The sequence below is a fragment of the Diabrotica virgifera genome, chromosome 3 (genome assembly GCF_917563875.1).
Source record: "Diabrotica virgifera virgifera chromosome 3, PGI_DIABVI_V3a".
Classification (NCBI taxonomy): domain Eukaryota; kingdom Metazoa; phylum Arthropoda; class Insecta; order Coleoptera; family Chrysomelidae; genus Diabrotica; species Diabrotica virgifera.
In genome coordinates this window covers 115,360,490-115,377,076 of record NC_065445.1, presented here as the reverse complement: position 1 = coordinate 115,377,076, position 16,587 = coordinate 115,360,490, and the positions used below count along the sequence as shown (strand labels likewise).

Here is a 16,587-nt window from a genome sequence, read left to right as displayed (position 1 = left end):
AAGAATTTGAGAAGTTGTGTATGCCTGTTTGAAGTCTACAAAATCAACTGTAATACTTAGCCTCCCAGTGTTATAGGAATAGGATTTCTTTTCCGAATGCGATGTTTTAAAGTGTCATAAAAATGCTCGATCGGATTTAAATCTGATATGGGCTATATGGTGACCAATATTATCTTTTAAATCTCATCAAGGTAAGTATTCGATTTTTTAGCGATTTGAGGGCGTGCGTTATCGAGCACGAATCTGTCATATCCAATATTGCTGGCAAATGGTAAAGGTAAAACACGATATTCTAAAATGCTTTCAAGGTAGATGGTAGATGTTAGCTGGGCTGGGCTGGCATTCGCCCAATGACCTCCACACGTTCGGGATGGTCTTTCAAGGCAATATTACTCCACAGCATTATCCCGCCACCACCAAAACTAACGCTCTGTATGAGGTTACAACTGGCATACCATTCGCGAACTCTTCTGTAGACAAAGTTTTGTCATTCCATATGGATATGGTGAATGGTATGCCAGTTGTAATCTCATACAGGGCATTATTTTGGGTGGTGGCGGCATTGTGCAAACATTTGCTATGGAGTGGTATTTCTTGGAAAGGACATGATATTAAAAACATTTCAGATCATGTTATGTCATTTGCCAGCCATATTGGATATGCCGGATTCGTGTTAAGGGGATGGGTACGAACTTTCGGCTTCAATGCTATTTAAATGGGATTCATTTTTTTTCGAATCCTGAGAAAACTAATAAGTATTTTTGAAAAATTTAAACGCATAATGAAAGATTACGTTGTTACCGAGGGCCGAAAGTCCATGAAAACTTCTATAATGTTTATTTTAATAAGTTACAGAGGTGAAAAACTAAGAGAAAATTTAGTGTGACTTTTAATTTCAAATATCTCATTCAAAAGAAACTTTTTATTCATTCTAAGGGACTTTCGGCCCTCGGTAATAAAGTAATCTTTCATTCTGCGTTTAATTTTTCAAAAATACTTATTAGTTTGTAACCTCGGAAACCTTTTTTGAATTGTGCTAGAAAGGTCACCAATGGAGACACTGCGAACGGCAGCCAGATGGTTGGTGGAAAGCGAGTCGTGGGTTCGAAACTAGCTTTTGGAACGTGGAATGGGGCCAATAGAAGAAATAGGTAAAGATAAGACAAGAGAACGTAGATTAGAGAAGAGAGAGAAACAGATAAAAAGATAGATAGTTAAAATTACCATACAAAAAAAAAGAGGTACAGGACGCTACTTAACTTTTTGGGGTTACAAGGGGAAAATTAAGAATCCTTAGAAACGGAAACAGGTAAGGAAAGATAATTAGGTTCTGAGACCAAATACAAGAAAATATATGAACCGTTAATTACTAAAAAAATAAATGTTGTGAACACACTACATAAAGAAATAATAAATAATATATTAGGTGACAGTCGTCCACCTACTTACCTACAAAACTTATTCTACGTGATCTTTCTCTTGGTCGAAGATAATATAGTGATTAGGTATATTACTTAGCAAATATTAAGAGGTAATCTCTTATCAGAAAACTTATTAGGAGTAGATAAATAAAAATCGTGAAATAAACAAAAAACACTATATTGAACAAATGGTTCACCAGAAGGGTGAATCACAAAAAACAGGTAATAAACAGGAACTATATACACAAATCAAAACTGCACCAACAATTAATGTGTGGTTGGATACATGTAGAAATAAACAATAAATATGATAAAAGAAATACATATATCAATTATGGTAAAATCATGCACAATTACAAGCACAGTAAAGAGAGCCTGGTCATTAATAAAAAACAATTCAATCAAGCATATATCATAAAAGATACTCTCCTTGTTGTTTTAGGGCTTATCTCGAGATAACTAATATTATAAATTTAACGATGGATATAAAATATAAAGAACAAATATATAATAAAATTAAATGCAAAGCATACAAAGTTAACAGAAGTTTATAGTTCAAAATTCACAAACCACCCGCACTCGGTTTTATAAAAGAAGCCATTTGCATAGCTTTTAATTAAATAGTGAATGTTTGTAATTAATGTTTGACAATAAAAAGTTCTTATTTAATGATTAAAAAGTTCTATTAATGAAATAGCTGTCCTGTAGTGAACTAGATTACATCGGTGGTTAGCCTTAACCACAGATGAAGAAAGGTTTGAGGTAGATAGCCCATAGATTAGCTCTACTTTTGGAGATAATTGGATGTATGTTTAATTAAGACACTAACAGTAATTCTGATGATGTTGCCTCTTAAATTGCACTGAATCTAACTTTACTTTAACTAGTATTCAAGCACTGAAGTTACTTATATTGTATATTGGACCTAATCGGATGTTAGATCTAAATACAGAAAGATAGAATGAATTCTCACTCACAAGATATATTGAAGATATTAGATACGAGAGACACATGTCTGCACTCGAAGATACTCAGCCACCCAGTCCTTTCCTATTCGCAATCTTTTCGATGCTTTTTCTTAAAAAAAAAAGTGGGATATATCCCCTCTCCCTCTCAAAAAAAAAATTAAAACTTTGCTTTCGCCCAAACCAGGTTGTTTCTCGGTAATCTAAACAATATAACGGAACATCAAAAAAATTATGAAAAGGCAGAAGACGGTAAGTTATTGAGTAAAAAGGTTTCCTTTGAAATCGAAAGTAAACGGAAAATAGTTATAAAATATTGCAATAAACATGCCCGTTTTGAATAGAGTGGAGTACCTAACAGGATCTTATTAGTAAACTTTGGGAGGTTTTTAACGGTACCGTAATTAGTGCTAGTGGGCTTAAAAATTATTCCAAAAGGTATAATAATTATTTACTAATGCTATTATATAAAAAAAATGTTACAAGTTTTCTCAGGATTCGAAAAAAATGATTAGGTACATTTAAAATACATTGAAAATTTTGACAGGCGTCAAAATGTTCCTTTCCTCTTAATACACGATAACGCAAGTCTTCATATAGCTAGAATAGTGAATACTTATTTTGATGAGATTCAATTTAAAAATTATATTAACCACCATATAGCTCATAAATCAAATTTAAATCAGATTCTGCATTTATAAGTCACTTTAAAACATCGCATTCGGAAAAGAAATCCTATTCCTATGACCCTGGGAGGGCTAAGAATTGCAGCTCAAATTATTTCACTTCACATGATAATTTCAAAATATACAATATTTTTGTCCATGAGTGTATTTCTAAATAATTTTTTCTACAACCACTATTCAAAGTGCACTTTTCTGCACAGTTTATGTTAACAAAGTTGATATTTTCTCACAGTATAAGATTTATGACATTAGTGTGCAGAAAAGTGACGTTTCTGTGCAGAAAAGAACTTTATCTACTTTATCTCACATTATGTTTAAGTTTTTAGTTTGTGAAAACTATCATTATAAGATAGCAAAGCGTGAAGGATTTAAAGTGTGCGTGAAGTAACAATGTATTTTAAATGGGGTTTACTTTTTCGCACTGTTTTTTGGCACACTTTCATATAATCAAATATCCTTAACGTTCGCGTTGTCATGGTGATGACATGTGAGCAATAAATTACAACAAAAGTTTTGACAGTTTTGTGGTTTGAAAGAAGTTAGAATTTTTAAATGTCAATGTTCTAAAAATTGTAGAATAAAAATGAATTCCACTGACGAAGAGTTACAGTTTTTTTATTTGTTTATCGTAGATAAAATATTATATGAAACTGTGCGTGAAGTAGTTTTTGCGAACTTACGCAATGTATAGCACTCGCCCCGCTGTCGCTCGTGCTCTAAACATCGCGTGCGTTCGCAAAAAGCATACTTCATGCCCTGCGCACTCTGGTAAAAAAAATGTAAACGTATTTAGTTTCCTTCCAATTTGTGCGAGGCGCTGATTTCGGCATCGTGATTGGTGGAACATGGCTTTTGACAAATCCTGCGCTGTCTGTGTTCAGTGTTCAGTCATATGGTCGGTATGTTTTGTGTTTGTCACCATAAAAATAATATTTTCAGTCGTGTTTTTTGATATTTTTGTTATTTTGTAATCGAGTATCTTTCTAAAGTTAAAGGTGGTAAGTTTTTCTGATTGTAAGGTAGAGATTTTCTGATTGTACTGTTTATCAAACGGGTTTAAATTACACATTTTATTTCGCGTTTTGTTGTTAGGTCTAATGGCTCCGATCAGCTTTTGTGTGCAGACGGTGGAAAAGTTAAACAAGTAAACATATATTTAATCCAAATTAAATACTCATATTTCTATGTAAAGTGTCACATTATATAAATAAATAAGAAAGAAAAGTTGTTAGTGTTTTACCTTTATTGTCCATTTGGAGGCTATGTACCTAGCGTGGAGGCTAGATTATGGTATTCTTCCAATTAATCAGGTGGCGCTGAAATACGTGACATATTTTTTGAAGAGTAAGATCGCATTCTACCCAATCCTACTAACACTTTTATCTATGGCATACTTCACGAATTGTTTCATAAACAACTATTCCGGCACAAAAACGTCACTTTTCTGCACACTAATGTCATAAATCTTATACTGTGAGAAAATATCACAGTACCATTACATTCCACAATAAAATCATAAATATAATTATACCATGTTTAGATGAAACGGTTTTATTTAAGATATTAGATTTGATAGTGCTTTTCAAAAAAGAACCGATTTAACTCATGTGCGAGAAATCTGCAAAATTCGCTACTGCTTTAACACATTCTTTTTGAACATATTTGGTATTTTACAAATGAGTACTTCATTCTGAGTAACGTTATATTATTCTGTTTACATCTGTGGTTAAAGTGTAGATAAATATACAACCTGTAAGACAATTATTATACTTAATTATCGAATGGAAATTAAATTATGGATGTTAAAACTGTTTTATTTTACAATTTTATTCTTAATAAACATTTTATAATTATCAATTAACCAATAAGGATTTAGCAACCCCAGCAAGATACGTCGACTGAAGTAGGTATGGTGTAAATCCGTGACTGCATAAATATAACGTCAAATGTGACATTGTTTTGTAATAATTTATTTAAAATAGTTTAAATTCAAACAAATTAAAGCAGTGCATTAATTTTTTAACTGATTTCTGTGTAATTTGTTTAGGTATAAGGAATTTAAATTTAATAGTATTAATTAAATTAATACAGTTTAAAATTTACAATTTATTATTATAATAAATCTTCGTTTGGAAATTGTGATTTTTATTTTTAGCAAAAACTGTAGTTGTAGAAAAAGATAGTGTGTAACACGTGCAGAAAGGTAATTTCTCACTTGTTTGACGCAACGTTTCAAACTCGTGAGAAATTAGTACCTTTCAGCACTTGTTGCACAATATACTATTATTTTTTCGTTAACCGCATGCTTGCATATTAGATTACTGGGTAATAAAAATTCCAGCTTCGCATGGAAAGAACATTTCAATCAGTCATTTTGAAAAGGGGTCACCTCCACTTTTTTAAATTGTACAGGAGAAGTAAAAAACTTTTATTTTTAAGACTATTAGGAAAATATCCGTTTTTATGTATTTTTTGGGTTTAATATTTACTATACAAGCTAATGAATACTTTAAAAATGTTTCTTTTTAAATTCTAAAACATCTAGAAACAGCAATCATTTGAAAAAGAGATGACACGTTTTCAAAATGAATAGGTATTAAAAGAAAAATTAGTCATTATAATGTGAATATTGTTTATTACACACATTGAACTGCTAAATACAAGCTGATGAATATTTTAAAAATTATTTTTAAGTTATAAAAGACCTAGAAACCGCAATTTAAAAAAAAAGATGACCCGTTTTCAAAATGAACATCATGTTGTAGAATAGGTTATCTATTGGAGATCACCCCTTTTCAAACTGAACGGTTTGCGGGATATGTTGTTCTTACGGAACAATATTGAAAGTTGAGTCGGTTTCACTCAGTATTTCGCATACAACACTTTAAAACATCGCATTCAGAAAAGGAATGCTATTGCTATGACATTGGCGGGCTAAGGATAGCAGCACAAAACATTTCATTTCCCATCAAAATTTTAAAATATGCAATATTTTTGTCCATGAGTTTATATCGAGATAATTGCTTCTAATAAAGAGCTATTTTAATTATTTTCCCATTTGGTTATTTCTAGTAAATATGATTATGTAGACCGATTGGGAGAGTTTTGTAATTTATTTAATGTAACTTTAATGCATGCATTCATTAATTTACTAACGAAAATTCACAATACATCATATTTATATTTTAATACCTTGGGTGTAGTGTGGATACCACATGTAACTGGCATAATTAAGATTGTATCTCAGTGAAAATAATTTGTTGTTTCTAATATTTTAAACTTTTGGTATTTGAACTGTTCTGTTGTCATCTGAAGTTAAATGCCAAAATGAAATTTCACGTCAAATCATCAAACAACAACAACAAAAACAATCATCAAAACGGCAAGACTTAGAAGATGTGAACAAGACAGAACAAATTCAAGACAAAACCAAAGAAAATTATGTGAAAGTTTATTTGGAAGAATGAAGATAAAGAAGGTAAGAATCATTAACTTAACAGATCTGTCTATACATAATATATGTATACATTTAAATATTTTTGTATCAATTTCTTGCGATCCTTTCCAATTAATCATGACATTTTATGAAAAAAGATGTTGAGTACTTCTTAGAACAACATGTAGCGGCCATTTTAATACTAAGTGTATATAACACTTGGTCTAACTAAGTGTCTGCTCCCATTGTTTAATAATATACAGGGCGAGTTTCGCATTTTGACAGAAATTGGTATTCGTCATAATTTTTGAACGGTCAGATCGATGTGTCTCTTATTTTGGTCAATCGTTACACTATAACCACCTAATCAACTGATTTAATAACTAGAAAAAAAAAATCAGGTCGGGCTTTAAAAAATTAGTTCGTTTGGGTCTTACAAAAAATTTCACCCTGTATACGCTTTTTGAAAACTCTAATATGAATTTTACAAATTAGACAAATAAACAATTAAAATGGCATATTTATTTTTTTCCCCACACGATTACTTAATTTTTTATAAGAAAATCAAATTTGACTATGAATTAAAAGTTAGGTAAAATAAACCATAGATTTAAAAAAATTAACTTTTATTACAAAAATTAATTTTTTTTTAACAAATATTTGATTTATGTTACCACCCAATCAACTGATTTATTCTAACTAGAAAAAAATCAGGTCCGGCTTTAAAAAATTAGTTCGTTTTGGTCTTTAATTTTAAATTTAGCTTTAAAAAATGGTTCGGTAATAGTATCATTTCAAAACAGCAAGATGTCCTTTCCCGCCAATACGCATATTTTCATAAAATCGATATGGGTCGATGCTACAGGGTTGCCACGTTTCATAGAGTATTTTTAAACGATTTTATTTAACTCGAAATTTTTATTACCTATTTTTTATTTACCACTATATTTTGATGAAACTCGGTTTTTGGGGGTTGTTGGGCTCAGGGATTAGGAATATGACGTTTTTAAGAAATTCAAAATGGCGGATACAAAATGGCGGACATTTTTTATTTACCAGCCGATTTTGATGAAACTCGGTTTTGGGGGTTTCTGAGATCAGGGATTACGAATATGGCGTCTTTAAGAAATTCAAAATGGCGGACATTTTTTTTATTTACCAGCCGATTTTGATGAAACTCGGTTTTTGGGGGTTGTTGGGCTCAGGGATTACGAATATGGCGTTTTTAAGAAATTCAAAATGGCGGATACAAAATGGCGCACATTTTTTTTTATTTACCAGCCGATTTTGATGAAACTCGGTTTTTGGTTGATGAAACTCGGTTTTTGGGGGTTGTTGGGCTCAGGGATTACGAATATGACGTTTTTAAGAAATTCAAAATGGCGGATACAAAATGGCGGACATTTTTTTTATTTACCAGCCGATTTTGATGAAACTCGGTTTTTGGGGGTTGCTGAGATCAGGGATTACGAATATGGCGTTTTTAAGAAATTTAAAATGGCGGACTTTTTTTTTATTTACCAGACGATTTTGATGAAACTCGGTTTTTGGGGGTTTCTGAGATCAGGGATTACGAATATGGCGTTTTTAAGAAATTCAAAATGGCGGATACAAAATGGCGGACATTTTTTTTATTTACCAGCCGATTTTGATGAAACTCGGTTTTTGGGGGTTTCTGAGATCAGGGATTACGAATATGGCGTCTTTAAGAAATTCAAAATGGCGGACATTTTTTTTATTTACCAGCCGATTTTGATGAAACTCGGTTTTTGGGGGTTTTCGGGATCAGGGATTACGAATACGGCGTTTTTGAAAGATCCAAAATGGCGGACAATTTTTTTTATCTAACAGCCGATTTTGATGAAACTCGGTTTTTGGGGGTTTTTGGGACCAGGGATTACGAATATGGCGTTTTTAAAGAAATTCAAAATGGCAGATCCAAAATGGCGGACATTTCTTTTTATTTACCAGCCGATTTTGATGAAACTCGATTTTTGGGTGTTTTTGGGATCAGGGATTACGAATATGGATAAGCGATAACGAAAAAGTAAAAAATAAATTAAAGTAAAAAATATTTAAAAAAAAAGCTTTTATTTAAAATGTACTAAAAAGTTAATTAAAAATATTTTTTTTGGTCTTTGAGATAGCAAAATAATGTAGATTGTTTTTGGTAAAAGCTTTTGGGGCGCCCAGTGATAGTAATGATAATTATAGGGTCGCCCAAAAGCTTTTACCAAAAACAATCTACATTATTTTGCTATCTCAAAGACCAAAAAACTTATTTTTAACTTTTTAGTACATTTTAAATGAAAGCTTTTTTTTAATATTTTTTTACTTTAATTTATTTTTATTAAAAAAAATTGTGGCTGGCAATAAGAGTAGGTAAGCTATCTTTTGACGCATAACTTGCATGTCTACATTTCAAAATGGCGGACAGGCGCCATCTTGGAAAAAAAGTTAAACGGAAAGGTACATTTTTTATTACATTTTTTTAAGGGTATTAGTGAATACTTTATTATTCGAAAATATTACGGTTTAATTTTTGCTCAAAACAAAATGGCGGCCTTTTAAAAATTACATGTGCTGGGTAAAACAGAGGCAATTTTGAGCCAAATATTGACTTTTTCCGAAATTTTTTGGACACGTCGATTTTGTTTTCAAGCGTGACACATTATTAACTATAAAATCACTTTCCCAGCTGCAACCCCCTAAGAGGGGATGAGGTTACCCCTAAAATCTTAAATGAAATGGGGGACCGAGTGATACCTCATTTAAAAGGTCTTTTAATGCTGATTATAACTGGATAGTTTTAAGACCTCTGTTATTATTTCTGTAGCTATGACAGCTTGTCAATAAAGTTCAAAAAAAAAAATTTTTAAAAGGCCGTAATATTTTCGAATAATATATTTATATCATTAATATTTATATATGCAATAAAAATAATTATTATGATAATTAAATAAAATAAAGTCTTTATTAAAAAAATAGTTTGACATCAAAAGATCTAAAATAAAACTAAAACAATAAAAATTAAAAAATAGGCAAATCAAAACATTATATTTTGAAATAATTATAATATATTACCTGTTTTGATTTTTATACTTGAATTGAAGTAATAAAAAAAATTCATGAATCTATATAAAAGGTGTACAAATAATTTGTTTAAAATAAGAAGTTATATGCAGTTGATGTTGATACCTAACAATATTTAACTAGGATATTCCAGGAATATCCTAAATGAGACATACTCTGGACGTCCTATATGTCCCGAAAGTTCAAATTTTTAGAGAACCTTGATAAGACATCCCTGGAATGTTTTGTTGATAACACAAAAGGGATAGAACCCTGTTAACTAAAAAAATAAAAAATACACACAATAAACGGGGGTGTAGTAATACAGAGGTGCAAAACTGTAGTATTTTTCATAGATTTTAAATCAAAATATCTTAAGAACCGTTGCTGGTAACAGACGTCTTTTAATTAAAATATATTGTTTTGTAAAATTGATTAAAAATGTATACAAAAAAATGTATAGGTAGTTAGTCTTATTGTTCAGGAAATATTTTACCATATGACAACATTGCATTTATCAAACGGCATATGTGCTCTATAATCATTGCAATTGACACAAAAATGTCGTATTAGTAGGAATCCATATTGGATAGTATTAATAGTACAAAGATTCGATCCTTTTCTGTCGCCATATTGTCAAGAAATAACAAAAAACGATTTTTTAAGCATAACAAATGATACCAAATGATAAATTCTAAAGATTATAGACTACATATAGTGTATCTGACTATTTTATATAAAATTTAGGGGTAAATTCTTGAATTTTTTGAAAAAATATTTTTCGTAAATTTTTAGTCATAGGGAAAATTTAAGCTAAATAGAGGGAGCGTCAAAAAAATCCCATAATGTACTATATGTTTCACAATAAATCTTCTTCCGCAAGTTATTTTACTGCTTCGTTGACTGCAAACAACTAACTTAGTAAATTATTAAGTACCCATATTCCTACAAAGTAGGTAGATTATCATGGCGTCAGTACGTGTATTTATTTACGCCATCCTTCATCGTCATGTTGCGTTACAGAATCAATTTGCTTCTAAAATACAACACTAAAAAGTTTAAAAGTTCTCTAAATATCACACTATGCATTAAAATTGTTGCATAATTAGGCACTATGCTCTACTAAACAATAATTGTATTAGAGTTCTTTAGTTGTTGTATACCAGTATTCTACAACAGCATTTTGGAACTGTTATAGAATTCTAATGAGAATGCTCTGTAAGAGTAATATAAAAGTTCTTTAAAAGCTGTAAGAACGTTTATGCAACAATTCTATAATTGTTTTGCGGAGGCTTTACACAACATTTTATAGAAGTGAAAAGCTGTATAGTATGGTGCCCATTTTCATTGTATAAGAGTTGTAAGAACGTTTTAAAAATGTTCTTAGAAAAATATTGCTCTATAAAAATTTGTTCTGAAAACGTTCTTACGACATTTATAGAACAAGAAATTGTTAGCTGGGAAAGCATACTTTAATAGACGGGTCCCGTACATGTACTACTTTGTATGCAATAGAAAGACTGAAAGACTGCTGCCGTACCGGCACGGCAGTTGGAAAACACATTAGTCTCAGTACGACCGACGTACAGGTACGACATTTATTATTTTTGGGGTTGTAAATAAAAAGCATTTGTAATTAATATGTTTTAACCTTGAATAAGTAAATAAGTAAGCAGCAAGAAACAAAGTACCTATAAAAGCAAAGTTTTTAGATAGTTTTTCTAAAAACGCATCATTCTCGCCTGCCGTTATAGTACGGCAACCGTCCCCACCCGTTGGATTCCTGATACCGTCCTAGACAAAGGCACGCGATAAATCGGTCCGTCCTAAATGGGTTAATACGGCAAATAGTGAGTTTTAGGAGGAATTTCTCAATTTATACAAATTGTATCCATGTCTATAGAACTCAAAGTGCAAAGAATATTCAAATAGACAACTTGATAATATCAAATTTGGTAAACAAATGCAAAGAAAAGTATCCTAATAGTAATTGCAATTTTGTTATGAAGAAAATACACAATAAATTATTAAATAATATATCATTCATTCGTAAATAATTTTTAAAATCATTTGGTTTGTGCACTTTTAATTCTTGCAGTAAATTTGTCACTGTATACAGTAGAACCCTGCAAATCCGAATTAACCAATTTCCTAACCAATTCTCTTCCGTCTATACAAACCAATCCTTACATCCGCATGTAACCCAGATTTCACCTTTGGTTAATGTGTCTAATTATCACACTGAAATTTCAAAAATCTACGAAAAACTTAATACCAACAAAGGTCCTGGTCCTGATGGAATTCCCCCTACTTTCCTTAAAACATTCAGCTTCATTCTATCGCGCCCACTTTTTTATATATTTAATAAGTCTCTATTAACAGGGGAATTTCCAGACTACTGGAAAAACTCTTATGTCACTCCAATATATAAATCAGGTCGAAAATCGGATGTAGGTAACTATCGTCCCATTTCTATTCTTAGTGCTATTCCTAAAGTTTTTGAGAGCATTATTTCCGATTATTTAAGTTATGACTGCTCGCCAATTATAGGGGCCCAACAATTTGGATTTACATCCAAAAAATCAGCAGAATTAGGTCTCATAACATATGTTGATTTTTTGACAGATGCTCTTGAGAGGGGTTTACAAGTTGACTCTGTGTACACTGACTTTTCCAAAGCTTTCGACAAAGTTAATCATGAGCTCTTGATTCATAAACTTTATTTATACGGAGTTGATGGCCTTATATTGAAGTGGCTCAAGAGCTATCTTACGCAAAGATCGCAAATTGTCAGGGTTAATCATTACTATTCTCATACCATCTCTGTTACCTCAGGTGTACCACAAGGATCACACTTGGGACCTCTGTTGTTTAATACATTTATCAATAATCTAATACCCTGTTTCCAAGTAAGTGAAACTTTGTTATTCGCTGATGATTTAAAATGTTTTAAAATGCCATATTCTTCGTTTTCATCGAACTCATCATCCAATCATCTTCGAATATAGTATAAATAATCTGACCTTACATGCTGCCTCTGAAACTAAGGATCTAGGTGTGATCCTTGGCTCCGCCCTTAGCTATAAATCACATATTTCCAGTACAATACAGAAGTCTATGAAGATGCTTGGCTTTATAAAGAGAACCACTAGAGGTGGTTTCATTTCAGCTAACTTGAACACTTGTTTACTTGACTAACATTTCAGCTATTAAATCCCTTTATTTCTCCCTGGTTAGATCTCATTTTGATTACTGTTCCACAATTTGGTCCCCCTATTATTTTACTCATAAACTCAAATTTGAGGCTGTCCAACAGAATTTTCTGAGATATACTGCCACTAAGATGCATGTATACTACGACTATTCTGCATTAGAGCGCATACTGAACTTACCTCCTCTTGAAGTACGCAGAAAACAAAGAGACTTAATAATTTTATTTAAAATTACCAACGGGCTGTGTTACTGCCCTGAGCTTCTCTCCAAAATATCTCTATTTGTCCCCAGTCGTTCGACTAGGCAGGTGCAAACCTTTTATGTTTCTTTTCATAAATTCAATTATTCTTACAACACATTTATTCCTAGAAATCTTCGATTAGCTAACTCATTAAATAACCTCGAAATTTTTAATATATCAGTTTCCCGCTTTAAAAATATATTTCTTCCCTAACTTTTTAACTTTTTAATACTTTCGACCAGAGCTTTTGTATTGTGATTAGTGTTACATGACCTGTATGTATTAGATAACTCAAAACCGTTATACCTTGGAACATTTCTGAATTGATTTATGTGTTATCTTTTGTTTGTAATTGTACTGACCTATATGTTATCTTATTCTTTTTTCTTTTTTGTAACTCATAGAATTATTTTTTCTCAAACCACTTTGTTATGTTATATTATGATAATTTATGTTATATTATGATAATTTAGAACACTGTAACATTTATATCTGAATAGGGCTTGCTCGTGAATAAATAAATAAATAAATAAACAATTGTAGAGACAGCCTGTTCGGATTCCAAAAAGTTCGGATTATCCGAAAGGTAGCCTAACTAATAATTCAAAGCTTCGTTGTCATAGACTTTGAGTCGCTGCACCTGTCTCCCCTTCATTTTTCAAGCTTTATTACGAGAAGACCTCCTAGAAGTAGTACAACAACTTCCAAGACGTGAAAAGGAAGAAGTAAGTGCAATTACAGAATGGATTGAAGCTGATGACAATGGGCTCCAAGAATTTATGGATGAAGAGATTGTAGACATGTTTCAACCTCACGGCAATCAAGATGAAGAAAGAGAGGAAAAAGTTTTCCTACCAGAGCTAGCGTCACACGCAGATGCCACTAAAGCTCTGGATATGACTCTATGTTACGTGAAGCAGAACTATGCTGTGTTACCAGTCGATGTAATGCATAAATGGTTCAACATCGCTGTGTCAAGTTGCTACACCTCCGTGAGAAGAAAGTGACCAAGTTCTTTAAGAATGCGCCTTAGGGCTGCAAACGTTCTCACAAGAGTATGGACAATATTTTTGTATTCAACTTGACTACAAGAGAACTGACATAAGTTTCTGTTTAACCATTATAAGCACTTATATAAAGTACATATGCATTTTAAAGAAATTTTAAATGTCAAAGTTCTATTAATCCTACATTGTTCAATTTTCTGGTTTTGATCTGTATAATAAATACGTTTTTCAGTTTTTGTAAGTTTTGGATTTCTTAATTTTATTCATTTTCTGTTGGTTCGGATTTGCCAAATGTTCAGATTATCAGGGTTTGGATTATCGGGGTTTCAATTTGCGGGGTTCTACTGTATGTGTTTCTGTCACATAACCACTGCTTTACCCATATATTCTTTTTTGAAACACCTGACAATGTAGCTTCTACAGCAATAAGCACAGGTGACAGCAGCAACACCATTTCTAAGTACATGTGAATTGAATGACTTGCCCAATTTTATGGCTCCATGTAAAACAGTATTATTTGCAGACGACACTACTTTTATTTTTCTGACAGAAATCGTTCTCTTTTAGAAACCACTTTTACAAATGTAAATTCAAATGCTCAATCATGGTTCGCAGCAAATAAACTTAAACTAAATGACAACAAAACTCAAAATTTATTCATTTCATCTAATCCATTCGATGCTCGTGTGGAAAAAAATACTGTAAAATTGCTGGGCATGACAATTGACAACACACTGACTTGGTATAACCATATTGACCATCTCAAAGGTAAACTTTCAAGTACTTTATTTTTACTTAGACAACCAAAACTTGTTACAAGTATTGATACCTTAAGAACAATTTACTTTTCTCTTTTCCATTCGTTTTTAAGCTATGGCGTTATTTTGTGGGGAAACTCTTGCAATGCACTAACAATATTTAAATTGCAAAAAAAGCAATTAGAATAATTGCAAAAGTTGGTTACTTGGAATCTTGCAAACTGTTATTTATTAAATATAAAATAATGCCCTTGCCAACACTATGGCTATACAATATTCTCGTGGAAACACACAAAACTGCAGATACTTTAATTAAACAGTCTGACTTGCATAATTAGAGCACAAGAGGTGCCAATAATATCAGAACAGTCAAATATATGGGCTGTAGTGCCATAGGAGAGAGTGAACTGAAGAAAATTTTATTTCAACTTATATTTCATGAGACCATCTCAACATGTAGATACAGTACAGATAAAAATGGATACATGTATCGCAATTTGTCATCGTGATACATGTATTGATACCAATCTCAACGTGAATGGGACCCTTAAGGGTAAAAAACCTGATCCTTCCTGTGATAGTGAAACTCTACCATTTGAGGTAACTGGCCAGGGCCTCGATTTTTGACCCTTCGCTTCGTTATCGAACATATTCACTTCATATACTAAACAGATATGAAACGAATATGTTCGATAACAAAGCGAAGGGTCAAAAATCCAGGCCCTGAGTCTTAAAATTATAAAAATAAATTTAATTAAACAGATTTTGTATTCACCTGTTTAATTCACATTGTGTATCACACATTAATATTTCAGTGTATACAAATTGGGATCAGAAAACTATTACAGGCATAAAGTAGGCCAATGAGTTAGTATTGAATAAATAACATGACAATGAACAAACATACAATCCGTATATATAATTATGTAGGGTTGTACTTACCTGGGGCTAGGATCATCTATAAAGCTAATATTTTGTTCTGATTCTGGCGTTAGAAAATCCAAATGTGCTTGATTGACATGTAAAATAAGTTCTGCCACGGAAGTAGCAGCTAATTCACAAAAAGGGCATACACCATTAGCTTCAACGTGAGCAGTATGAGTGTGAATCCTAAATTCATCTTCTGATAGGCCTTCCAATCCACAAATCTCACAGCAATGACTAAAGTCTGGAATATTACTAGCCATTTTAAATTACCTTAAAATAAATATTATTAGAATTGAAATAAACAATAAAAGTTATCATACTTTACAACTAATAATGGTATTCTTACTTTACGTTTCAAGTTCCTTCTTCATTGGATCACAATTGTTTTGATTGCGGAACTTCGATTTTGGTTGAGGAAATAGTCGAATACGGAAGAAAGAAAAGTGCTTCATGACCTAATTTCTGGCAACCCCCATAACAAAATTGCATAAAAAATTGCCTACTCATTCAATTTCCTACTTTATGAATAGTGATCATTACATCAAATGTCAAAAACAGCTGGTGCGTGCGTGTTCCACTCGTTCCACTAGTCTAGTGTCCCAAAATTGATTTAACCAACATACGTTTTTAACAGAGTTGTACTAGCTCTTTTTAATAGAATTTTGCACAGTATTAGTAATGTTGTATCTGCTATTTTTGATCCCAAAGTGATTGAGATAAAGATTGGCATATCATAATTTGTATGGCACATTTCCCCTCATCATCACCATCATTAATGGTGCTTCAGCCCTATAAAAGAGCCTCGACTTTCCCAAGTCTACTACGCCAGTCAGTTCTATCCAATGTGAACTGTTGGTAGTT

At 31.9% G+C, this 16,587-nt stretch overlaps 1 protein-coding gene across 4 annotated transcripts in view; it reads right to left on the bottom strand.

The window, feature by feature from the left end:
* The window catches only part of LOC114336778 (zinc finger-containing ubiquitin peptidase 1-like), a 135,461-nt gene extending 119,147 nt beyond the window's left edge, over positions 1-16,314 (bottom strand). For 3 of the 4 annotated variants that reach the window (XM_028287154.2, XM_050646860.1, XM_050646859.1), the window contains exons 1-2: positions 16,073-16,312; positions 15,742-15,996 (exon numbers count right to left, since the gene is read on the bottom strand). In XM_028287154.2, the coding sequence (XP_028142955.1) occupies positions 15,742-15,986 (245 nt within the window). In that variant the 5' untranslated portion in view covers positions 15,987-15,996; positions 16,073-16,312. Of the gene's footprint in view, positions 1-15,741; positions 15,997-16,051 lie in introns of all 4 variants that reach the window. The other variant, XM_028287155.2, reaches the window with a different exon arrangement.
* Between the last annotated feature and the right edge of the window lie 273 nt (positions 16,315-16,587).